The sequence below is a fragment of the Rousettus aegyptiacus genome, unplaced genomic scaffold, assembly GCF_014176215.1.
Source record: "Rousettus aegyptiacus isolate mRouAeg1 unplaced genomic scaffold, mRouAeg1.p scaffold_m13_p_8, whole genome shotgun sequence".
Taxonomy (NCBI): domain Eukaryota; kingdom Metazoa; phylum Chordata; class Mammalia; order Chiroptera; family Pteropodidae; genus Rousettus; species Rousettus aegyptiacus.
Genome location: NW_023416311.1, coordinates 70486442 through 70512778, shown reverse-complemented (window position 1 = coordinate 70512778; position 26337 = coordinate 70486442). Strand labels below are relative to the sequence as shown.

The window sequence follows — 26337 nt, the reverse complement described above, 5'->3', positions numbered from 1 at the left end:
GTTTTTACACATTAGTTTTATAGTCTAGAATTGATATGCTAATATGGCTATTCTAGTTAAAGAATGTGTTAATTTTTATGAGAGGTAGAGTGCTTTTTTTTGTTTCTATAAAGACAATATGAAGCCTAGTTGGGGATGGGGACATGGGTGTGGGTGGCACAGAGCCACAAGTGGCTGCCTGGAATCCAGATGAAAGCCATGAAGAAGGCGGTGGTTATTTTCTCTGGTTAAACTTGTTAACTTTGAGGACCCCTCTCTGGCTGGAAATGCTTCTGGGTGTCAGGAGACTTTTCCATGTACCTGTTCTTCCAGCTGCTTTCTCTGCCTCTGCTCTCTTCTCTCGCCAGTCTGTGCAGCAGTCTTTGGGTTAGTGTCATAAAAAGGCAACTTTAGGTAAGTTATTGCCTCACTCCGAAACTTTCAGTGGCTTCACATTGCATCTGGAAGGAGTTTTTTCAACCAGAAAAAATGTGATTTTTCTTTTAGATTTCAAAACCTGAAATTAAGCCCATGACAACAGAAAACCAGTTTCATGATTTAGCAGTTACTTTGTTTTCACCCATAAATGATATTTCCTACCTTTTCTCCCTAGAGTGGGAAAAACTCACATTTCTTCCCCAGGGTATTTCTAAATTTCTTGATATTTTACAAATCTGAATTTACTTCTATAGTTTAAAGCCTTGCTGCTATAAAAAATAATCAAACCGTGTCACAAGCTGGGAAAGAAATTCTAAAAATGTTATAAGCAATGACAATATCATTGGAAAATGGAGAGAGGGTGAGAGAAAGGGAGGGAGGGCGGAGGGGGGAGGGGTTCTCCAGTTTAACTTACATTCATTAGGATGTGTGACTTTAAATTGCTTTGCTGTTTTGTCATCTGTGTAGGTTCATGTATCCGCCTCCACAGCTGAGATACTGAAACGGTTCCAAAATCACCAGGTTCCCTCATGTTGCCCTTCTGTGATCCCCCCTACTCCTCCCAATACTGTTTTTAACCCTGGGCGATCACTAATCTGTCCTCTATTTCTACAATTGTTTTTTCATTTCAAAAATAATATCTAAATGGGATTGAATAGCCTGTGACTTTCTAGGATTGGCTTTTTTTTTTTTTTAAAGTCTCAAACTTCTTTTTAATTAAAAAATGGGTTTGTGATTATCCAGTTAGAGGAGTCTTCTGATTTTTATGGATCAACTAAGATTAACTTCTTTACTATCTTGACCAGAGATCTGCCCGCTACTCGGGATTGGCTATTATCACACAGCATAATTTTCTGATGATCGATTCACATTGTGCGTATCAATAGTTTGCTCCTAGCTATTGCTCAGTAGTATGCACTGCTGTGGTATGCACGTGTATACGTATGTATGCATGCACTAGCGTTTAACTATTCACCTGTTTAAGGACATCTGGACTATTTCTGATTTTTCTTATTACAGATAAGGCTGCAATGAACAATAATGTAGACCTTTCTGTGTGAACACAACATTTTATTTCTCTAGGGGGAAAATACCCAGTGGTGGAATTACTGGTGGTAGTGCTTATTTAGTTAAGAAACTGCCAAACGTTTCCAGAGTGGCTGTATGATTTTGCATTCCCACCGGTAACATATGAGTGATTCAGTTTCTCTACATCCTCTCCAGCATTTGATGATGCCACTACTTTTTGTTTCATCCATTTGAATGCTATGTATTGATATCGCATAATGGTTTTAATTTGCATTTCCCTAATGGCTAGTGATGTTGAACATCTTCCTATGTGCTTGTTCACCATCTGTATCTCCTCTTCAGTGAAATGTTTGTTGGTGTCTTTTGTCCATTTTCTAATTGGATTGTTTGAGAGTTCTTTACATGGTCCAGATACTAGTTATTTGTTAGATATTTTCTCCCAGTCTAGGAAGTCTTTTTATTCTCTCATGGGCTTTCCCAGAGCAATTTTTTTTTAACTTTGATGTCTAGCATGATTAAAAAGGTTAGTTCTTGGCCTTTTTCATGTTCAATGGTCCATTGAGAATCCGATGAAAGCTATAAACTCTTGTCAGAAAAATGCACATGCAGACGAAAATTTCATGAAGTTCATGGACTGTATAAAATCCATTGATGGGCCATATGTTATGAACTCATGGCTTAATCACTGTTGCATTAATTTATAGCAATCCATATAAGACTTCAGGGAAGTTGCTCTTATCACAGTAAACACTGTAGCTCACAAAATCAGAGCAAGCTTCTTAGCCAGGCTTTTCTCTGCTGAGAAACTAACTCAAATGCCCCTTTCTCAGTAATACATTTTGTGACTACTTTGGGAGACTTTGCCAGATTGCTACTTTAAATTTTGTGAGTTTAATAACTATACCATGACAAAAACAACCTTTCTTATATTGAATTCAGACTTTTAGGCATCAGCAGATGAATGAATTTGTGGGCTTTCACAGCCTGCCAGTTTAGTTTTAGCAGCATGACTCTCTTGTCTATGTGTGACTTATTTTTTTCTTGCTCTATTTCTTCACTTTATAAAAATGAGTGGAAAGTAAGAGATGAGATGCTGGTAGAGAAGCAGGGGTCTGACAAATTTGATATGATCGTTATCTGTGCCCAGGCAGAGAATTGTCAGTATCAGCTGGGCTATCATTGAACTTGATTTGTTTCCCCTCAAAATGAAATGCTTAAAGTAAAGCACGTTTTAGAAAAAGCTAGAATATATTTTGTTGAAAATTCTGACTAAAAGATAATATGTACAGTTGACCCTCGAACGACACAAATTTGAACTTGTGGGTCCACTTATACGTGGATTTATTAACAAAAACTGAAAATATATTTTTCTCATGATTTTCTTAACATTTTCTTTAGCTTATTTTATTGGAAGAATACAGTACATAATACGTATAGAATACAAAATGTGTATTAATTGACTGTTATTGGTAAGGCTTCTGGTTAAAAGTAGGCTTTTAATTAAATTTTTGGAGAGTCAAATGTTATACATGGATTTTCAACTGTGCAAGGGGTCAGTGCCCTAACTCCCACGTTGTTCGAGGGTCAACAATTAGGAGTGTTATTGCTAGGTCTCTGGCAAAGGCTCCTGGGCCCCTGTAAGTGTGTTGTTCACTTTTGTCACAGATTTAATGTGTATATTTTAGGGATGGATTATGTATAAAAGTAGGAGGCCAATGACCTTTACTCCTTCTGGCTTCCAACCCTGTTACTCCAAGCTGTTATTCCAACCTATAGAATTCCTTGATGTTTCCTGAAAGCAGTATGCATCTGTGTCTCTCTTCATGTTAAGCTCCCAATTCCCTTTATATAAGTCATTTATCACTTCATGTTTGCTCTACACTTTCACACTCGGCCAGGTTAACGGTATTATTACTCCTTACAACCTTAATTTTTCCTGGATATAGATGTATCCCAGCCTAACTCATCAATGATAAAAGCAGTGGTTTATATATTTTAATATCCCTCACATAACGGGCTGCATGGTGTGCTGTGCACATAGTGACAGTGACACACAGGACTTTAGAGATGTACTGCTGAGGAATTAATGCCTTGATAGGTTGAACCTTACCCACACACTATTTGAGTGATTGAGCTTTGCACTGACTAGAAGGATACTAAATGGATTAATAGCATAAATGAGATTATAAAGAGGATGTTCAATTGATTTATAAAAAGCTTCTTAAGGGCTTAATCACTTTGTATGTGTGCAAATACATCCTGTAAAAAGTGGGTGTGACAGCTTTCATGGAACATTTTGTTAGCAGTTAGCTCTCCTCTTTGTACTTTATAAACGTTCTCTAATTTAGGCAGCATCATTTCAGACCCACTGGCTCCCCTTCTTCCTCCCCACCACCCCCATTAGTTTGAATTAATGAGATGCTGTTGAATAGTTACTATTGTTTCTAATCTTCAGACATCTCCCCACGCTCTGAATTCACCAAATAATGTTGCTTAGACCTGCATAACTCAGGTAGATAACTCTAGTCTGAAGTAGGTCTGTAGACATTGTGTATTCAACAGTAGGTTTACTTCTGAATTGCTCTTTTCTTACCCATTTCCATTGTGCTAGCACTGGAAGCTTTTACTTAGACTTGGCCTTACCTCCCAGTTGTTTAACTATTCTTTACTTCTTCTCCAGTTAGTATAACAGTTGTGAAATACAGTTATAATTCTACACTCCCAGGTTTGTAAAAGGAGCTGTGTAGAAGGTTTCAAACTCCAGCTGTAATAGAATTGCCCTAATAGTAATCACTTTGCCTTTTGAATTTTCAAACTGCAAGGCGTGTATTCAGCTCCAAAAAATCAAATAAAATTCCGTAGAGCTTTACAGTGGTGTATTTATCTGGTCCACTGCTCTTTAGAATTCCTGTTGCCTAGAAATTCCTCTGGGTCGTCAGGGTGAGGCTGAGCTGGGGTAGCTTCATTTCAAACCCACCCGGTCCCAATTACCATTGAATCATTTTGATTAGTCTAATATTTAGAGGCTTTGAGTGACTTAATTTAAAATAGACTGAAATGCTTAAAAAAGTCCTTTCTATATGTTTAATGTGCAATAATAATAAATATGTAATAATTATGGCTAAAATTTATTGAGTTCTTATGATAGGCACTAAGATTTTTTCTTACTCTATCAAATCTCTTAATCCTCACAACAATCCTATGAGGTAGGTACTGTTACTAGTTCTAAACTGGCCTAGGGAAGTGAAATAACAGGCCCAAAGTCACACAGTTAGAACATGGCAGAGCTGGTGTTTGAATGCAGCCTGTTTCCGAGCCTGTACTGTCAGGCATTTGTTTCCTTTCAACCAGGCATATCACCTTCTTTTAGACCATAATGATGTTAAAAAAGAACTTTAATGTTGAAGCTAAGGAAAACATGGGCCCTGGGGTCAGAGGGGCTGGATTCACATGCCAGCTCCACGACTTGTAGCTGCTCGACCCCAGCCAAGTGGTATAACTTTGCTGAGCTTTTCTTTTTCATATGTAAAGTGGAGACGACACTGGAGGTCTCATCTGAGGGGCGTCAGTATCCGGGAAAGCCATTCAAAATGAAGCTCCTTAAAATGGGGACTAAGGTGTCATAGAAAACACGGGTAGAAAAAAGATTTGCCTGGGGTTCTAGTTTTTGAAAAGGACACTAAAATTATGGAAATGTATTTACGAAATTTGTTTTCTTACCCTGGCTAGAAGGCAACATAGCGTCATGGTTAGGAGTGGAGGCTCTGGAGCAGGTTGCTGCAATACCAGCTCTGCCCTGTTCTGTGTGACCTAATTCGAATTTAGTTTTCAACACTGCTAATTCTTACAATGAGTGTAAAACGAATTGTGTGTGAGATTAATGGGGGGCAGGGGGTCATGATTTTACTGACCAATTTAATTGTACAGTGGGACATCCGTGCTATCACATTTAATTTGTGATAATATGGTGACTGCCATATTATTCTTCCAAATGTAGTTACTAATAGTATTGATAAATATTCTTTGAATATTATCTGTTAACAGGTTTTATAAAAGACATACAAACCAACAATTATTAGTGTGTTCAAAGACAAATTAAAGTCCTAGGTTTTAAATTAGATCAATCTTAGAATATCTCTTTTAGATGCAAAAACATAAACAACCCAGAATTTCATAAAGTCAAGAACTGACTTTTTCTGTGTAAGTTGAATATTATGTTTTCTTTCCTTTTTAATCTTTACCTGTTGAAAATGGTTTATTTATCTTTTGAGGAATAAGCAATCAAAGATACTGGGATATTTATTCCTCAAAATGTCTAAAACATCATATCTTAATCGTTTTATAAGATTTTCCCCTGTTTTTGAAGCAAATTTAAAAATTGTGGCTATGTACCAAGACCCCAAATCATCTCTCGGTATCTGCCAGCCAGACTAGAAATGTTTGGGTTTTTATCACCCTATGAAACATTTTTGAACAATGCAATATGGTTAAAGAAAAACAAAAAACCTTGTATCTCAAATTTGAAATTATAGGTGGAGAACTCAAGTATTAGGAAATAATATGAAGTGTAGAGCATGACATTTATATAGTGAAAAGCTAAAGTATGTGAAGAATTTAGGCAGCTGTAACTTGTCTAGCAAATACAAACCTGTTTTATTATTAAACTTCATGTAAAAGTGGGTACAGACTGGGTTAGCCATGCAGCTCTGCAAGTGAGCACAGAACTTACCGTTCTTTAATATAAAAGAGGAATTAATTTTTGGAACAATTCAAATGAGAATATAGTTTTTAATACATAGTTCAGCTTGAAGTTTAATTATTTTATCAAGTATGTAATTTTCCCTGAATTATTTTCTCTACAACTTGAATAAGAAATTCTGATAGGGGTTACTCTTTTCAGAATATGTCTTCATAGTCTCATCAAAAGTGTTTTTTTTTTTTTAAATGTATTTTATTATCAAAGAAAATCTAACAAATACTACAAGCTAAGTCATGGAAAACATCTATACTTTCACATAAGTATATGATGGTAAGCCTTCCACACAGCTTAATTTGTTTTAATGTACTTATTAAAATTTTCAATAGTCTTCAAACTTTTATTCATAAAGGAATGTATTTTAGTTTGTTGCTTTACTGTTTTCTGAATATTATTTCGGTCTTCTTAAAATTATTGCATTTATCATATAATGCATTTCTTATGCTATCAAGTAGAAACTTTGATCTCATTTTATCAAGTTTAATGAAATGTAAAGTATTGATATTGTATATGGTATGACTATAAACATAAGTGAAAAATTATTAATATCTTAAGGCACAGTATACATTTAGGGTAAGGGGTCATGATATTTGCTAGCGGATACACATTTATATTTTAAATGCCTTCTTGATAATGTTGAATTCGGGGGGGTATCTACTTGTCATTGCTCTTGGATTAGTTCTTATTTTTACTTCATAGGTGGCTGATAAGCGGTTCATATTAAAAACGGGAGTCTCAGTTTTATCATATTCATGTTATTAGTATTACCTTTAATTTGAAGTTTCTTTCCTGGACTCCTGAAGCTATTTATCCCATTTATGAGGTTAGTTTAATTAAAAATCTATGATTATAACCCATAAACCCATTTAAGTGGAAGTACACAGAGTACAGTGTGTTGAAAATGAGGGCCAAGGAAGGGCTTCGTGGTCAGCCCCTTTGGCTTGTGAGACAGACCTTCAGTCTTCCCTCAGGATGACTCATGGAATGTCATTTGTGTCTGAGGAAGGTCCAGCGCCAGCATGTAGATAAAATATAAGTAAAACTTAAGTTAAATGATATAAAAAATATAGAACTTTTAATATTTTCCTCCTGGCCACCTATGTCCTTCAGGGGTTACTGTACTAAATGTTGCAGTTTGAGTTGTTATGTGCCTGTCTTCTTAAGAGAAATCCCCAAAGTATTGTAGCTGGGCTGTGGCCCAGGAACCAGAGCCAGGCTCGGCCTGGTGAACAGAATCCTGTCCCAGTTCTGTTCTCTGTGGGGCAGGGGTGGCGGTGAGTCTCACTGTTTGTCCCATTCAGAATTCTCCTGCAGCCCACTCTGTACTTTCTCCTAATATTAAGATCTCTTTTCTTCAGCTATGAGCTCCTTGAGGGCTGGGCCACTTCCTGGTCATCTCTGTAAAATGCCGGATCCACTGTAGTATTCAATGTTCCCCCTTCCCCATTTTCTTATTGAGATATAATTGACAAACAGCATCTTATTAGTTTTAGGTATACAATATAATGATCCAATATTTGTATATATTGCAAAATATATAAGAATAAGGCTAGTTAACATCTGTCACTGTACATAGGAATTTCTTTTCCTTCTGAAGAGAACTTTTAAGATCTACTCTTGTAGCAGCTTTTAAATATACAATACAGTATTATCTGTTGTCACCATGCTGTACATTATATCCCCATGTCTTAACAACTGGCAGTTTGTACCTATTTGACTCCCTTCAATGAACCTCTCTTAAATGATGCTGGCTCCTTTTTTTCCTAAGCTGGAACCTGGTTTCTGGCTGTGGGTTTTAAAGGGGCAGGAACAGAGGGAGAGGCAGAGGAAGCAGATGAGATGAGATGAGACAGAAGAATGCAACTGGTGAAGAGGCTGGTTAGTGTGACAGCGACCTGCATCCCCCTGGATTGAAATCTCTGGCCCTCTCTAAGATTGGCAATAGAACTGTCTTGTCACCATGGACTACTGCATTATTCAGCCAAAAGTAGATTCTGACTTCAGAGAAACCTATGAACCAAGTTATTAACTAAGGTGAAACTTTCAACATGCTTATGTTGACTTTTCTTGGCTTTCTGAAATATAATTCCTATTTTGGAAGCAGTCAGTGGGATAATGTCTGGGGTGATAGGTTCTCCTACTGTGTGGAATTTAACATGAAAGAAGAAAGGGGGAAGAGTATTTTACATAGGTAGCATCACATTTCTATATTCTTTTATAATTTGGTCTCTGTAATTTTCCTATCTAATGAATTACTCCTCCCTCGACAGTGTTGATAACAAAAGACAGGACATAGCTTGGCTGATTGGTACATGGGGTCTCCTACAATAACTGCTCTCCTTTATTATTTGCAGATGCAGAAGCCATGGAGTTGAGCTGCAGCGAAGTACCTCTTTATGTAAGTTCCTAAGCATTGGGCTTTAGGTCTAAGTGGCTGTTTCTTACACTCAAAACTCATGCGACGAAAATGGAGAGAAAGGCTTTGCTCATGATTGAGTCAAAGCTTTTTAAAAGCAATGCACAGCATTACTGTCTAGTTTAAGCATTTGCATTGAAGCCTTTTAAAAGTGATTCGCTCCTGGTTTCAGTCTTAGTTTTAATTATTTCCCTGAGTAACGTTTTTAACCGTATAATTTCTGGTCTCAGAAGTACTCATTTCATTCATATGGATCATTTTTGAACATATTTTATGGTAATAGTCTGATAATAGCCAAGAACGCTTTCTGTGTGTGTCTTTTTGGGGGAAAGTTCAGTGATAATTATTATGTCAGCTAAAAGCATGAATAAGTATTCAAAGGGAAAAGTGCTGGGACATATATAGAATAAGTGGGAGGTTGGGTGACGGAGATGCCCAGTGAGATTCCTAGTCAGATGTACCTTCTGGTTTGAGGGAGGATTCTGTTCTTGATTACAGATACTTGGTGTAATAGGGAAGTGAACTGATTGTCTTCTCTTGTATAAAATGGCAGATGGCTTCCTTCTCCCTCCTTCCTTATTTTGGATAAAAATCTCTTTTCTTGTAATCTGTGTCGATGGAGATTGTGAGTATGGATGTGTATAGAAGAATTGCTGTTTCAGGTGGCCTTTGAATCATCATCTCATGGAATACAGTAAGAATACTGGATCTAGAATAAGTATATGACCTCAATTCAGATTTATCCTTAGAACGATATCAAGTAATTGGAACAAATTTAATCAAACTCCTCAGTCAATTAAAATATATTAATTTACTTCTCCTTACCACACTTCACTACCCAAGTAGCCCCTCCCCCATCATTCCTCCTCCATCTTACACATATCCCATTGTATTCTCTGGAGAAAGACAAAATGATAAAATAAATGGATAATAAAACTGATTCCTGGGTTATCCAATGGGTTAATAGTACTCTACGTTGTGCTTTACAGGTCATAAAATGTATCTGCGGAAAGTTAGGCTTGACCCAGCCATAATTGAAGATTAAAAAAAGACTGGTCCAAGGCTAAATTGTAAAGTACTCCTAAGTTTTACTTTTTTTTCCCCGTACCTTCCTCCTACTTAGCTCTATTCATTCCACCCTGCTCCTCTACCTTAAACCAAACAAACAAATCCACAAACGTAATCATAACATAAAACTTTGTAGTTGGTCAACATACCAGTGTAGCCATTTTGAACTTAGACCTACTAGATTACGATGAGGCTAGGGAAGAGTTAGTTAACATTGCTTAAGGGAGAGAAGACAGACCAAACAAAACAACAAAAATTTTTTTTTCTAATTATCAAATAATATGTACTAATTAGAATAAAATGAAAAATACAGAAGTGTCAAGAAAATAAGTCACTCAATCTTATACTGTATAGATAATATGTTAAAACATTAATCTAGTTTATTGATATAAGGTACAGTTTTTCCTCATTTTAAAATCTCTGAAATTGAAATGCTCTTATATTCATTATACATCCTGATGTCATGATGTAGCTGTCATTACCTACACATGTGTGACCTTCATCACAACGGCTCATATTGTTGTCAGTTTAGATTACTTATGAACCTTGCTGGCATGACATGAATTAATTGCTTTCAAATTTATTTTTTCATGATTTGGCATTAAAATGTGAAGTTACTGAATATGTAAAAAGATGTGGAAACAGCAGCATGATACATGATGAATCTGTAGAAATAAATTTAGAAGAGTTCTTTTAATAAGTTTAAAATAAAATTCTAACATGTCATAATTGGTAGTTTTTTTCTTTGAGTGGAATATAAAATGCATATTATAACTGATGGTATCATAGTAATCATATATATTTCATATATACATAACCGACTCAATTATATATATGGGTCATAACCTGCTTTTTTTTACTTAACATTATGGCAATATTATTGCAGATTGACCCAAGCCAGTCTGACCATTTGGCTTCATGCAGTAAGGTCAGCGGGGGGTATTATAATGAAAACAAGTCTTCAACCAAATTCTGTCAAATAAGCAATAGATGAACAGCAGACACAAAACTATTTGTTTCTTTATCTTGGTGCAAACCTCCTCTCTGTCCTGTTTTCAGAGGTTTGATAAATATTCACTTCTAATTTCTCCTGGTTTACTACAATCTTGTTTATAAACCCTAATATTTTAAAATTCATATTATATTTTATATATTATTTTTAAAAAGTAAAAAGAAAAATCAAAACCATGTTTAACCCTGTTATCCATGATAAGCACCGCTGGCATTTTGATATTTTTTCTTCAAGAGTTTTATCTATATTTGTGTTGAATTTCACCAAAGGTTCTTTTGGCATTTATATAGATGATATTTTTTCATTTGACTGATTATAATATATTGGATCTCTTAATTTTGATAGTAATTCTAGCAATCCTATTTAGTTGTTGTAACTGGTTCTTTTGGAAAAATAAGATGACTCTGGTAAGTGAATGATTAAGATAAAACCCAAACAAAACTAGAAATTGTGAAGAGTCCATAGCATATTTGAGATAATATCTTAAAATTATAAAATAATACTAAGCATAATTATATACTAAAGCACTGGAAAAATCTCATTAAGACAGATTTAAAAAAATATAAATTATAAAATTTATCTCAAGTAGAATTAGATTACATAAATGGAGCAATGGTTATGAAGGAAAAAATTGATAGAAATTATTTCCCAACCTCTACCTACTCTTCAAAAAAGGATACCTCTTTCAGGTGGGTCCTCTAGGTGATATTTTGTTCAACTATAACCTGTTTTGATTGTGTTCTTATAACATTCTTACAGTCAAAATGTCTTTCTGTCTCTCTTTTTGGGTCACTAAGGAGAATACTTCCTGAAGATGATAGAGAGATGCTTAATACCTATAGAAAAATCTATGGATGTAAGTCTTTTTTCCCTTCCCATACATTACATTTGGATCAATAAAGAAAACCTTCAACTTTCTTTTCTTTTCTTCCGTCCCTCCCTTCCTCCTTCCCTCCCTCCCTCCGTTCGTCCGTCCGTCCTTCTTTCTTTCCTTCCTTCCTTCCTTCCTTCCTTCCTTCCTTCCTTCCTTCCTTCCTTCCTTCGGAAGGAAGAAAGGAAGGCAGGAAGGAAGGAGGAAGGGAGGGGAGGGGAGGAGGGAGGGGATGGATGGAGGGAGGTGAGGGAGGGAGGGAGGGAGGGAGGGAGGAGGAGGAGAGAGAGAGAAGAGATAGAGGAGATATCCTCGAGTAGTAGAGAGAGCTACTCCTCTCTATACCTCCCCTCCCCCTCCCTCCCTCCCTCTCTCCCTCCCTCCCTCCCTCTCTCTCTCTCTCTCACTCTCTCTCACTCTCTCTCACTGTCTTACTGTCTTACTGTCTTACTGTCTTACTACTGTCTTACTGTCTTACTTTCCTTTCTTTCATCTTATAAGAGTTTATTTGAGCCAAGCTGATGACAATTGCCAGGAAGGAAAATTTCAACAGGTTGAGAAAATGCTGTGGAGAATGGCAGTTTTGCAGCTTATTTTATATATTAGAATCAAAAGAGGAGATTTAAGGAGTGTTATATGAAATGCATTGGTGATAAATTAAGAGGAGGAGAAAGCAAAGAGGGGAAATCTCTAGGATTGGATAAAAAGTGAAGTGGAGAGACACATACTTCTTTCACATTGGTGAATACAGGATAGTAAATAACATTTATAGCACATAGAGATGGTATTGGAGGAACAAGATAACAATGAGGGGTTCTGTGGGCTTGTGCTCTGGGTGTGCCCTGAGGAGTCTGGAAAAGGAGATTACTCTGACATTTCAAAGGTATATTATCTTAGAAGTTAAAAGACAACAGACAGGTTTACTCAGGGCAAAAACTGACCTTTGCCAAGGAAGCTACAGGCCTAGGAAGTGACTACTGCCATGACTTGCTTTTAGTTAGGAATTTTTATGTTCAGTCCATCCTGTGTGGTTACTTTCCATATCTGAGTTTGTAAGGCCCACTGTGCAGGCCTCCCCTGAGCTTGTCAGGTTTAGTATTTGGCCCCTTTTTCATCCACAGTTTCCTCTTTTGGTCATAAATCAATCCAAAGGATGTATGTGGTCTTAACGGTGCTAGGTAGGCCCATTCCTAGGAAGTCTTAGTGTTAGCCTTTGTTTTGCTGAACAGTTGTATCACCGGGAATGGTGCAAGACCATAACCTTGGATGTAAGTCAAGGCTGAATTTTTCTCAAAAGGAAAAGACAGGTAAATGGGGGACAGCCAGGTCTTATGGGTCTTCATTAAGAAAAAACACTCTGGACCATTTCTAACCTGCAAGCTATCATGCCCCAAGTTTTGCTGTGTTTTACTTTATGTATTTTGCATCTAGTATAACATTTACTTATAATTTGAGGGCACACCATACACCTCTTCTTTTTTCACAGTCTGACCATGAGTTCCCACTTCCTGTTTTTTTATTTTTAAATTATTTTAATATGGCCTATCTATTTTCCATTGGAAGCACCCAAGTGTCATTTGTTATTAATCTGATTGCTGCTAGCTGTGCAATTGAGAACTGTAACTTCAAGGTTTAATTGGGGCTATGGCTGTAAGAATACAATGGTGTAAATTATAATTGCCATCTAAAAATTTTCAGAGGCCAGGAGAACAGTAAGTGTCATATGTAAGTTTTCTGTGCCTCAGCAACTGTTACAGAGGGCCATTTTTTTTTAGCCACTTCAGTTTCCATCTGAATTAATATAGTTAGTAGTCATTGTTAGGTTAGTGGGTAAGCATGTTCTCATAATTGGGTTCTAGCATTTATATATAAAATTGCTTTCTCAATCTTCTTTTTCCACTAATCTATAACTTCTCATATCCTTCTTAGTTTGTCTCTTTTTACTTATTCAGGACAAACTACTTCTTTTTAACTTATTTCAAAAAAACACATCCCTTTCCTTCCATCTGTAAGAACTTTTCTTCTAAATTTCAAAAGAGGAACCATAAAAAGAGTATTATTGATAATACAAAAGTTATCTTATACACCTTAAGCAATTATTAATAGTTGGGCTACATAAGAACAAGATCTGAGAAAAGTCCCCAAACCAAGTATTACTATTATTATGACTAATATTATTAGCAGACAGGTAAAGACAATCAAACAAATTGTTTTTTAAGTTCAACATCAGTTTGTAGGTATACAGGTCTTCTCAATGTCTTGGGATAACTGTCTACCTGTGATGCTGGCAGCTTCTCATCCTCAAGGAGTCTTTGATGTTTACTGTGTGTAGAGGCAAGTTTCCAATGGGCAGATGTCCATTGTGATTAGCTACTTTTTTTTTTTTTTGGGTGAGAAATGTGAATCTTTGAGTTAGCACCTTTAAGCTTAGCCACACATGGATTAGTTAAGTTATACCTGATAAGGTCTCTTCCAACTAGGTTGGAGAGTTTTTAACTGATGTCTTTTGCAGTGGACCAAATCTCCTGGTTGTAAGTCATGGTCTTTGAAGTCTTTGTTTACCGGGAGCACACTGTGAAATGAATCAGTTACTAATTTATCAATTTCTTTAAGCTGGTTAATAAGTCCTTGATAATAATGCAGAATGTCTCCTCTTGGAGTTGGTTTATATGCCCCTTCATTGGGATACATAGGGTGACCAGTAAGCTACTATTTAATGAAGAGAAAGGCTATGTTTACCAAAAGGAGATTTCAGGTTGAGGAGCACTATAGGGAAAGTTTTTGGTCGAGGAAGAGTAAAAGCTTCTGAAAACTTACCTAGTTGAATTCTTTTTTCATTACAATAATTAGCAGTTGTTATACCTCTATTATGTGCGAGGCACTGCTTTAAAGGATTTACATGCATTTCCGTAGGCAAACTTGCCTTCTCTTTTTTAGCTACACTTGACATTCATTATTAGGTTCAGATGTACAGCATAGTGGTTAGACATTTATATAACTTATGAAGTGATCCCCCAATAAGTCTCATACCCACCTGGTACCATACTTAGTTATTACAATGCTGTTGACTGTATTCCCTATGTTGTACTTTACATCCTCATGGCTATTTTGTACTTCTTAATCTCTACCTTTTTCATTCTGTCCTCCAATCCTTCTCCCATCTGGCAATCATCAATTTTTTCTCTGTATCTATGATTCTGTTTCTGTTTTGTTTCTTCATTTTTAAAATTTTTATTGTTAGATTCCACAAATAAGTGAAATCATATGCTATTTGACTTTCTCTGACTGACTCATTTCACTTACTATAATACACTCTAGGTCCATTCATGTTGTCACAAATGATAAGATTTCATTCTTTTTAATGGCTAAGTAGTATTTCATGTATATATGTACCACATCTTTAATCATCTGTTGATGGACATTTAGGTTGCTTCCATATCATGGCTAATGTCAGTAATGCTGCAGTGAACATAGAGGGTGCATATATCTTTTCAAATTAGTGTTTTGAATTTCTTCAGATAAAGACCCAGGAGTCGAATTGCTGGGTCATAAAGTAGTTCTGTTTTTTAATTTTTGAGAAATCTCCATACTGTTTTCCATAGCGGCTGCACCAATTTGCAGTCCCACCATCAGTGCATGAAGATTCCCTTTTCTTCACATCTTCACCAACACTCATTTGTTGATTTATTGATGATAGCCGTTCTGACAGGTGTGAGGTGATATCTCATTGTGGTTTTAATTTGCATTTCTCTGATGATTAGTGATGTTAAGCATCTTTTCATATGTCTATTGGACGATATCCTCTTTGGAGAAATGCTTATTCCGTTCCTCTGCCCCTTTTTAAATTTGATTTTTTGGAGTAGAGTTGTATGAGTTCTTTATAAATTTTGGATATTAATCCCTTAGCAGATGTATTGCTGGCAAATATCTTCTCATTTGGTAGGTTGTCTTTTTGTTTTGTTGATGATTTCCTTTGCTGTGCAAAAGCTTTTTAGTTTGATGTAATCCCATTGTTTATTTTTTCTTTTCTTTCTTTTGCCTGAGGCAATACACTGCCTGTTTTCTTCAGGAATTTTATGGTTTCAGGTCTTACACTTAAGTCTTTGATCCTTTTAGAGTATATTCTTGTATATTTTGTAAGGAGGTGGTTCGATTTCATTTTTTTTTCACGCATATATCTCCAGTCTTCCCAACACCATTTATTGAGGAGAGTGTCTTCACCCCAATGTATATTCTTGCCTCCATCATAGATTAATTGACCATATAGGCATGGGTTTATTTCTGGGCTCTCTATTCTGTTCTACTGATTTATGTACCTTTTTTTTATGCCACTACTATGCTGTTTTTATTACTATATCTTTGTAATATAGTGTGATATCAAGTAGTGTGATACCTCTAACATTATTCTTTCTCAAGATTGCTGTGGCTATTTTTTTTTTTTTTTGTGGTTCCATTTGTTCTAGTTCTGTGAAAAATGCCGTTGGTATTTTGATAGGGATTGCATTGACTCTACAGATTGCTTTGGATGGTATGGACATTTTGATAATGTTAATTCTTCCTATCCATGAGCACAGTGTGTGCCTCCATTTATTTGTATTGTCTTTGATTTCTTTCTTTAATGACTTCTAATTTTCCAAATCCAAGTCTTTTACCTCTTTGGTTAAATTTACTCCTAGGTACTTTATTTATTTTTGGATGTAATTGTACATGGGATTGTTTTCTTAATTTCTCTTTCTGAGGGTTTGTTATTGGTACATAAAACTATGATCAGTTTCTGAATATTAATTTTGTATTCTACTTTACTAAATTCATTTATAGTTCTATTTTTTTTTTTTTTTGGTGGAATCTTTAGGGCTCTCTATAGTATCATGTCATCTGCAAATAGTGACAGTTTTACCTCTTTTCCAATCTGTATACCTTTTATTATTTTTTTCTTATTTGCTGTGGCTAGAACTTTTTGTAATATAGTGAATAAAGGTGGTGAATGTATACATCTTTATCTTGTTTCTGATCTTAAGGAAAATGCTTTTAGCTTTTCCCTGTTGAGTATGATGTTAGCTGTGCATTTGCCATATATGGCCTTTATTACGTTGAGGTATGTTTTCTCTAGTCCCATGTTGCTGAGAGTTTTTTTTTTTTATTATTATTATAAATGGATGTCAGATTTTGCCAAACACTCTTTCTGCATCATGTGATGTTTATTCTTCATTTTGTTTATATGGTACATTGTGTTAATTGATTTGCAGATATTGAACCACACTTTTGCATCCTAGGAATAAATCCTATTTAATCATACTTTTATGATCTTTTTAATATATTGCTGAATTCAGTTTGCTAATACTCTGTTGAGGATTTTTGCATGTATGTTCATCAAGGATATTGACCTATAATTTTATTTTTTTGTAATGTCTTTGGTTTTGGAATCGGTAATGCTGGCCTTGTAAAATGAGCTTGGGAGCCTTTCCTCTTGAATTTTTTGGAATTGTGAAGCCACTGGTCCAAGACTTTCATTTGTTGGGAATTTTTTGATTACTGATTTGATTGCATTAGTAGTAATCTGAGTAGTAATCTGTCCAGATTTTGTTTCTTCTTGATTTAGTCTTAGAAGAGCACATGTTTCTAGGAGTTTATCCATTTCTTCTAGATTGTCTATTTTGTTTACATCTGTACTATTTTCTTATAATCCTTGAATTTCTGTGGAGTCAGTTGTCACATCTCTTCTTGCATTTCTGATTTGATTTATTTGGGTCCTCTCTTTTTTCTTTGTGAGTCTGGTTAAAGGTTTATCAATTTTCTTAGTTTCATTGATTTTTTTTTTAACTTTTGTTTGTTTCTACTGATCTTTATTATTTCCTTTCTTCTACTCACTTTGGGCTTTGTTATTCTTTTTCTAGTTCCTTTAGGTGTAAGGTTAGATTGGTTATTTGAGATTTTTCTTGTTTTTGAGGTAGGCCTGCATTGCTATGAATTTTCCTCTTAGGACTGCTTTTGCTGTGTTCCATATATTTTGGGTCATTGTGTTTTCATTTTCATTTGTCTCAGGGTATCTTTTGATTTCTTCTTTGATTTCATTATTAACCCATTCATTGTTTAGTAGCATATTCCGTATGTTTGTGTTTTTCAGTTTTTTTCTTATAATTGATTTTTGGTTTCATACCATTGTGACTGGAGAAAACACTTGATATGATTTCAGTCTTCTTAAATTTATGGAGACTTGTTTTGTGGCCTGACATGTGGTGTATCCTGGAAAATGTTCCATATGCACTTAAGAAGAATTCTGCTGCTTTGGGGTAAAATGTTCTAAAAATTTTATTTAAATCCATCCAGTCTAATGTATCCTTTAGGGCCATTATTTTCTTTTTGATTTTCTGTCTGAGAGATTGATACATTGATGTCAATGGGGTATTAAATTTGTCTACTATGACCATATTACTGTCAATTTCTCCCTTTATGTCTGCCAACATTTGTTTTATATATTTAGGATTTCCTCTGTTGAGTGTATAAATGTTACAAGGGTTATAGCCTCTAGTTCGATTGATACCTTTATCATTATGAAATGTCCTTCTTTGTCTCTATTATAGCCTTTGTTTTAAAGTCTATTTTGTGAAAAAAATCTATACCAGCTTTTTAAAAAATTTCCATTTGCATGAAATGTCTTTTTCCATCCCTTTACTTTTTGTCTGTATGTGTTTTTTGATCTGAAATGGGTCTCTTATAGACAGCATGTCTATGGGTCTTGTTTTCCATCCATTCTTTAACCTTTTGATTTTTGATTGCAGCATTTAATCCATTTACATTTAAAGTGATTATTGATAGGTAAATAGTTATTGCCATTTTATTATTCACATTTATGTTCTTTTCCCTCCTTCTAAAAGAAGTCCCTTTAATGATTATAATACTGGTTTGGTGATGATGAACTCCTTTAAGTTTTTCTTGTCTGGGAAGCTCTTTATTTCTCCTTTATTTTTAAATAACAGCCTTGCTGGGTAGATTAGTCTTGGTTGTAGGTCCTTACTTTTCATCACTGAATATATGTGTCAATCCCTTCTGGTCTGCAAAGTTTCTGTCGAAAAATCGGACAGTATTATGAGAGCTTCCTTGTAGGTAACTGCTTTTCTCTGGCTGCTTTTAAGATTCTCTCTTTGTTGTTAACCTTTGGCATTTTCATTATGATGTGTCTTGGTGTGAGCCTCTTTAGGTTCATCTTCTTGGGGACTCTGCACTTCCAGGACTTGTATTTCTATTTCTTTCACCATGTTAGGGAAGTTTCCAGTCATTATTTCTTCAAATAGGTTCTTAATCTCTTGTTCTCTGTGTTCTCCTTCTGGTTTCCATATGATATGCATGTTGTTATGCTTGATATTGTTCCAGAGGTCCCTTAAACTAGTCTCATTTTTTTTTTTTCCTGTTCTGATTGGGTGTTTTCTGCTACCTTGTCTTCCAAATTGCTAATTTGATCCTCTGCTTCATCTAATCTGCTGTTTCTTTCTTCTAGTGTATTCTTCATTTCAGTGACTGTATTATTAAAATCTGACTGGTTCTTTTTTTGTGGTTTCTATGTCCTTTTTTATACGTACTATCTCTTTGTTGAAGTTCCCATTGAGTTCATTTGTTCTTCCCCTAAGTTCATTGAGCATCCTTATAACTAGTGTTTTGAACTCTGTATCTGGTAGGTTGCTTGCCTTTATTTCATTTAGCTCTTTTTCTGGAGTTTTCTCTTGTTCTTTCATTTGTGACATATTTCTCTATTTTTTCATTTTGGCTGACTCCATGTGTTTGTTTCTATGTATTTAGGTAGGTCTGCTATGTCTCCTGGTCTTGTCAGGGTGGCCTTATGTAGGAGGTGTTCTGTGGGGCCCAGTGGTACAGCCTCCCTGATCACCTGGGCTAGGTGCTCCAGGAGTGTTTTCGTGTGGGTTGTGTGTGCCCTCCTGTTGTAGTTGAGCCTTGATTGCTGTTGGCATGTCAGTGGGTGGCATTGACCTTCAGGCTGACTGGCTGCGAGGATTAGTTATGACCATAGTGGACAAGCTGCTGTGTGGGGCTAACCTCATGGAGTGGTATTCTCCCCAACAGGGCTCTGCTGCTTACTGAGAGCACCCTTTGAGCATGTCATTTGTGGAGCTAATTGGGTGATTTGTTGTGATATGAAGCCATTAGTAGCAGGCCAGGGGCCACTCAACAAGAGTAACAGGACACACTAAGCCGGTTGCCCCCTGCCTAGGGTCTACAGACCTTTGAGAATTTTTGAGAAAGACCGCAGCTTGGGTCAAGTCTTATTGCTCGATGCTGAAAGAGTTTCCAGCAGGTGCGCAAGTTGGGTGGAGTGGCCTCTCACGGAGTCATCAGGATAGGGTGAGTTATGTTCTATCAGGATGATGCAAATTCAGATTTGGCCATGTGGGAGGACTTAACACAGGGACAATGGTGGCTGTCCCTCTCCAGCCCTAGTCCTGAAGCCACACAACTCGATTTCCCTTTGTCTGTCTCTGGTGCCCCACAAGCTGTTGTTTCTTCATTGGAGCTGAAGGTGGTTGCCTGGGAGTGAGAGAGTCTATATTTTGGCTCTTTAAGAGGATGCTTGAGTTTCTAGTCGCCTCTTTTCTCACCCTGAAGGATGAAATCCTTGCTAATTTTCATAGCCTTATGTTGTAGGGGCTCCTCTGTCTGGCAATGGAGCTTCAGGATGGGAGGCCCAGTGTGGGGCTGGACCTCGGCAGCTGATACATCCCTCTTGATTGTCAGCTGCCACACATTGTTGTGGGGTGTGGGGTCAGCCTATACCGAGTCCCCATCCTTTCTACCAGTCTCACCATGGCTTCTTCATATCCTCAGTGATAGGACTTCTGTTCAGCTAGTCTTCAGATGATTTACCAGGTTGATTGTTTTATAATTTAGTTGTAATTTTGATTTGGTCTTGGGAGATGAGCATAGGGTTTACCTACTCTGCCATTTTGACCAGAACTTCAAGTTTCTTTTAAAAGTTTTATTTTTTTATGTCTTTCACTATATTCCCCCTGCTGGAAAAACCGATATTTCAGGGACGAACTGTTTTTTTCTTTCTTTGTTTTTTTGGGGGAGGGGGAGAGGGAGTCTAAATTCTGCAATCATGTCTTTTTTATTTTCTACTTAAGTTTTCTATAATATGAAATTTTTTTTTTCTGCATGCCAGTAGTTTTAAATTCCATTACTTTATTTTTAGTTTCTATGTAGTATTTTCAAATTTTGTCCTGTTCTTATGCCCATGTAGTTTTTTAGAGATAATCTTTTATATTTTATTGTAAGCACAAACAAGAACTTAAAACATTTTTTTCCCTCTATCTCTCAGGAATCTGTTTCAGAGAATCTGTTTCAGTCTCTGATTCTATCTGTTGTGCTGTAGAATTTTTTGGCTTTTTGAGCAAACATTTGTGTTTTTTTCCCCGCTCAACTTTTTTTTTTTTGGGGGGGGTGGAGCAAATATTTTTGTTTGGTTGTTTCAGGAAGGAGATTCTATCTTAGTATTGGGGATACAGGGATATTTCTGAACTCAACCACAGACTCACTCTAATTTTTAAAATGAACCATGGAGGTCCGCCGAATTGCTATTGCAGGGAACGAGAAACACTGCACTATAATAAAATTAGAAAAGAAGCAGGAATTGGCAAGACTGGTAGCCGAGAGTTTTATAATATCGATTTGCAAACCTTAGGGATCTGAGCATTGCACATCCAGTTTTCAGCCTCTGAGCAGCTCCTGCATCTGTGTTTAAAGGGCACTAAAGAAACAGTTCTGGAAGACCAGGTTGTTTGTTCCCAGTAGAAAAGATAGCAGAAGCATGCAGTCTGGTTTGAAGTCCAGGCTTAATTTTTAGACTGAATGGTAGTCTAAGCTTGAGGAGAGTTGTAGTAATGAAGCTAATGAGAAGAGTAAAAGCCTGGAAAAGTATAAATTAGAATTAGTATAACTGATCTAAGATGTTTATTTTCTGGCTTAGAACTTTGATACCACTGGGAGTTTGAAAGTTCTATATTAAAAGCCATAAAGTAATTTTTACTTTGTGTTAGTTTGTTGCTTATTGTCTTTCTTTTTGTTATTTTCTCATTTGTACATAAACAGAGATAGGAAATGATGCAAGTACAGCTTGAAAGGAGAGATTTTTGCTTACTGGATATTTGATTGAATTTTGAAAGAGGAAGAGATTTTGCATTCACAAACTAAATTGTGTGTTTTTCCTGGTAATGATTATTTTTAAAATAGTTTTCTCTAAATTTTTGTTAAGGAAGGTTATAAAACAATCTTATATTTACTTACTTCGTTACCCAAGAACTGCCTTTTTCACATTAATTATGTTTTTATTTTTATATAAAGTGCAATTAGCAATTATTTTCCCAAAATATCAGTTTAGTTCTGTGAGTAAAACAGAAGAGCTCCTTCTTGAGAAATTGTTGATTCCAAAGGCTTTCCCCCCTTTTTTCTTGATAAAAATAGCTTTATGTTAAATCATTAAATTACATTTGCTCATCATAAAAAAATGTAAAATTATTAAGAAGAAAGTAAAGATTACTTAAAATTCTACCTTTGAAAGAACTTTCCTTAGTATTTTGGTGATGCTCCTTTCAGAAGTTTGTTATTGTGCCTAGTCACGCACACATGTACATACATAATGTTTGTTTCATGAAAGAAATCATGGAAAAGTTGTTTTCCATGGACAGATCCTATTAATCCTACACCGTCTCCCTTATTTCATACCTCCCTTCTGTCCTCCAGTGTAACTCTCTTTGAAACTTAGCAGACTTGTTCTCTGTAGCATTCATATGCCCTGGGAACTTGTTGGAAATACAAATTCTCAGACCTTACCCAAGACCTTCTGAATCGAACCCTGTAGGAGTGGGGCCAGCAATCTGTTCTAACATAGGCTTCAGGTAATTCTGATGTAGTACGCTAAAGTTTGAGAACCACTGATATAGTGTATGTATTTCCACACATTTCTGTGCTCATACTACCATATACATATATAAATACAGATATAAGCTTTAGTAAAATCAAATTTTAATAAAATCCAAATTAAAAAATTTGGATTATATAATGTAGACTTTTCTATTTTTTTCTAACTCAGCAATACTTTGTAGAAACTCCAAGTCATCAGGCATAACTCAAATTCATTTTTTTAAATGAATGAGTGTGGATCAAAAGCCATTTCCCTGTGGATGTAATAGTTCACATTTCTTTTAGCAACTTTCAGAATGTTTAATATCTAGTGTTTAGCTTTAATAACTGATAATTTTGAAATTTGGGATCATGTTCTCGTTTTCATTGTCAAAGGTAACTTCTTAAATTTTGTGTTAGTAACTTTATAAAAGTTCCCTCAAAATTCTTTTACTTGATTTAATTTCCCCCTCTCTCCCATGGTGCTTCACTTCTGCTGTTTCCCAAATCCTGGTTAATATAAACATTTAATCCGTGGAGATTTTTTATAACATCTGCTGAGTGTGTCTGTGAACCTTTGCGTGTGGGCTCTTGCTCTCTTCCACCCTTCAGGCATGTTAATCATAGCAACTAAGGAGAGTATTATTATTTCTTTATCTGGAAGCAGCAAATGGTATAACTGTTTGGACAATGAAGTTTTCTCTTCAGTAGCCTGTTGCCAGCTGGATCTAAGCTGCTTCCCTATTCCCTTAGCATTTTATGTTTATATTATTCTTTTATTCTGAGTCACCGTCTCCTGCTGTTTTGTCCCAAGAATATTGTTTGCTGCTGGGCTCATTATATATATTAATTAAAGATTCAAACTGATGTTTAGAGATCTGATAAGCACTTTAGGTAGTTGAGCTAAACCTCCCCTATCAACCTTTTCTACTTCTGGGGCTTGGTGTAGTTTTCTTGAATCCTTGGTCCAGTACACTCTCCTTGGTCCCAGCCTTCTGTGGGGAGGACTCGAGGACAGGTCCCGGGGCTTGTTTCCTAGCCCAGGGAGGCAGCTTCCTATTGAGGCAGTAAGTGACTTGGTAGCTTTGTTCTTTGCTCACCTGGCAGACACCTCCTTCCTGACTCCTGCGGATTCCCTCTGGCTTCTGGTTCCTGTTGCAGGAAATCCTGTCCTCCAGATGCTGCCCCTTCTCTGCTGTGGCTCTGCTTCTCCTGATGGGCTGCCTGTGATTGGCCTCTCTTGACCATCAACTTGGGATATTAGTATGTGAGGACAGCTTCGAGACCTTTGTGTTTGCTTTGCAGATGAGGAAATTGAGGTACCTTAAGGGGCTTATTTGATCAAGTTAACACAGTTGGTTAGATACTCAGGATTTTTACATGCTTTATTAGAAGCCATATTTTTTTTTTGCCCAGAATGTTAGTAGCAGATCCCACAATAAGCCTGGAATTTTCCTACCTTCACTGGCTAATTAAAATGACTCTCCCCATTTTGCTGTCACAACTCAATTTCCCCGTTGGCCAGGTACTCAGGGGTGTCGTTTTGTCCTTTCCTGCCCTGCAGTCTCCCTTGAGCTTGACAACATAAAGAATGATGTCATCTTGGGCCTTAAAGCCTCTCATTTGTGCCATATTGTTTTGTCCTGTTATAGGGTGCTGCCTGTAAGTAAGTCTAGGCAAGCCCTGACCCTCTAAAGCTCATTTGCTCACAGAAATCTGGGCCCAATGATTTGGTGGTTATTTGCCCCATCAAGCTCTCCAGCTCAAGTTAATATCAATTTCATTAGCTCAGGTGTTGTCAGAGGGCATGGGTGAAAGTTTTTTTTTTTTTTTAAACACATGTCAGTTAAGATAATTCTGGTTTTGAGAATGGAATTAGGAGGGGCTTTTGCCTGAAATCAATTTATAGATCAGACATTTACTTTGTGCAAACATGTTTTTAGCAAATCATATTAACTTTACTTGTGTCTTAGATACAGCAGCATGTGCCTCTCAACTAAGTGCCACCTGTGGGTGGTTTTCACTATAGTTGTTTGAACTGGGCTGCTTGAAGTCGGCTCTCCTTGGTGGCTCTTGCTTTCTACTAAATTAACTAGACCTTCTCCTACCTTCTCTGCCTGGTTTTGCTTCCACCTATTTGCCTTTTTTCCTGTTTCCTGATGAGGGGGCAAACAAACTCCAAAGCAGTATGTTCTAGCCATAGAGAAGGTAACTACTTTACCTTGCCTGGCTCGCAGCCACAAAATTTCAGTTCCTGTGAAGTCATGACCTACTTAGCTGCTTCTACAGATTGCTTGATGGTTCTGGCAAGACCAGAGGGGAAAAACCACTTCTCAGACTTTAGCAAAACTTTTGACTTAGAGGTGTATATAAATCCTCCATTAGCTTCATCCCTTCCAGATTCTTAAAGAAATAGTACCTTTCCTCTCAGCACAATGGTACTTTACAGAGTCCCCTTCTACCCTCACCACTGAGATGACAGACTTCTAACAAAGAGCCTGAAGGTAAAATGTACAACTACAGGAAACTGCAGGAAGAATTATCCCAGCACCCATGTTTGAAGGAATTTCTTTGTGGCTGTGGGCCATGGGTAAATAAGTACCAAGTGTTCTTAAAGTCTGATTGTCCCATATTTTAGTGACAACCCTCATGGTTTTGGGTAATATGCAGCCTTGTTTTTCTTTTTTTTTTTTTTTAAACACACACAAAAAAACTGATATATATTTTTTTCTGTTTGACTTTTTAAAAATTATTGCCATCTTAAGTGAGAATTTTAGGCACAACGGGTATAGGTCAGATTTTTCTCTGGAAGAACTTCAGAAGAAATAAGATGCGATCTAGTGGAAATGTTTTATTTGCACATTCTAGAAAGGTAGCTCTTACAGAAGGTGTGATATATAGTGATACATTATCAAAAATTCCTTCCACTCACCCCTATAACTGTGTGTGTGTGTTTTGAATAAGCTGTTTCTAAGTCCTGTCTCTTCTTCCTCTCCATAATTTGATACAGGCTGGCTTTAGCCTTGTTATTATTTTTTTTTAAATCACAACTGATGTCATGAAGGTCCTTAATTTTGTTCTTGCTTAATGTAAGGTGTCTTTTTTCTTAAGTCCTTTAGTGCTGTGTCCTATTCCAGGCACTAAGGATATAGCAGAGAGGGAAACAGACAAGGTCATAGGACCCTGTTCTCCCAAAGCCCACTTGAGAGTAGAGAGATAGACAAGTAGGAACACAAATAAAAACATAAGAACTTCAGATAGTGGCATGTGTTAGGGCAATACAACAGTGCTATATGGTAGAGAATGGTGTGGGAGAAAGAGGTTAGATAGGGTGGGAGCCAGGATCCCTAGAGAGCCTGCTAGAAGAAAGATCAGAAACAAAGGCCCTAAAGTAGGAATGAACTTCATACATTTGAAGGGCAGCAAAAGGTCAATGTGGCCAGTGCATTGTGAGAAAGGAGACAGGTCAGGGAGGTAGGCAAGGCTAGGTCATGGAGAGCTTTGGTATCCAAGGTAATGAAATGAGAAATCAGTGGGAAGTTTAGGTGGGGAAGTTACCTGACCTGATTTAGTTTAAAAATTGTACTCTTGGTGTCCTCCAAGTCTGCTGGCTCTCTTTTGAGTTCTAACTTTGTCTATTGTGCTTTCTTCTCCTCTGCTTATGTGGGTGTTCCCAGGGCCCACACCTTTCTCCTTTTTTCATAGGGGAGCTCATTTCTCCTTGTTGTTCCAACCACAGCTCCTCCTTGTGGGCTCCCCCGCTGACCTCTGCTTATGCGGCATCTTCTGTTTCCAGCTGGCCTGCTTGCTATTTCCACTCAATTATCCAGCCTTGGCTTCAAATCTGAACTATTAAATAA

At 36.6% G+C, this 26337-nt stretch overlaps 1 protein-coding gene across 4 annotated transcripts in view; it reads left to right on the top strand.

Moving 5' to 3' along the window:
• The window catches only part of ARHGEF28 (Rho guanine nucleotide exchange factor 28), a 259146-nt gene that overhangs the window by 32395 nt on the left and 200414 nt on the right, over positions 1-26337 (top strand). For 3 of the 4 annotated variants that reach the window (XM_036226271.1, XM_036226272.1, XM_036226269.1), the window contains exon 2: positions 8557-8600. In XM_036226271.1, the coding sequence (XP_036082164.1) occupies positions 8568-8600 (33 nt within the window). In that variant the 5' untranslated portion in view covers positions 8557-8567. Of the gene's footprint in view, positions 1-8556; positions 8601-11495; positions 11555-26337 lie in introns of those variants that run through there. The other variant, XM_036226270.1, reaches the window with a different exon arrangement.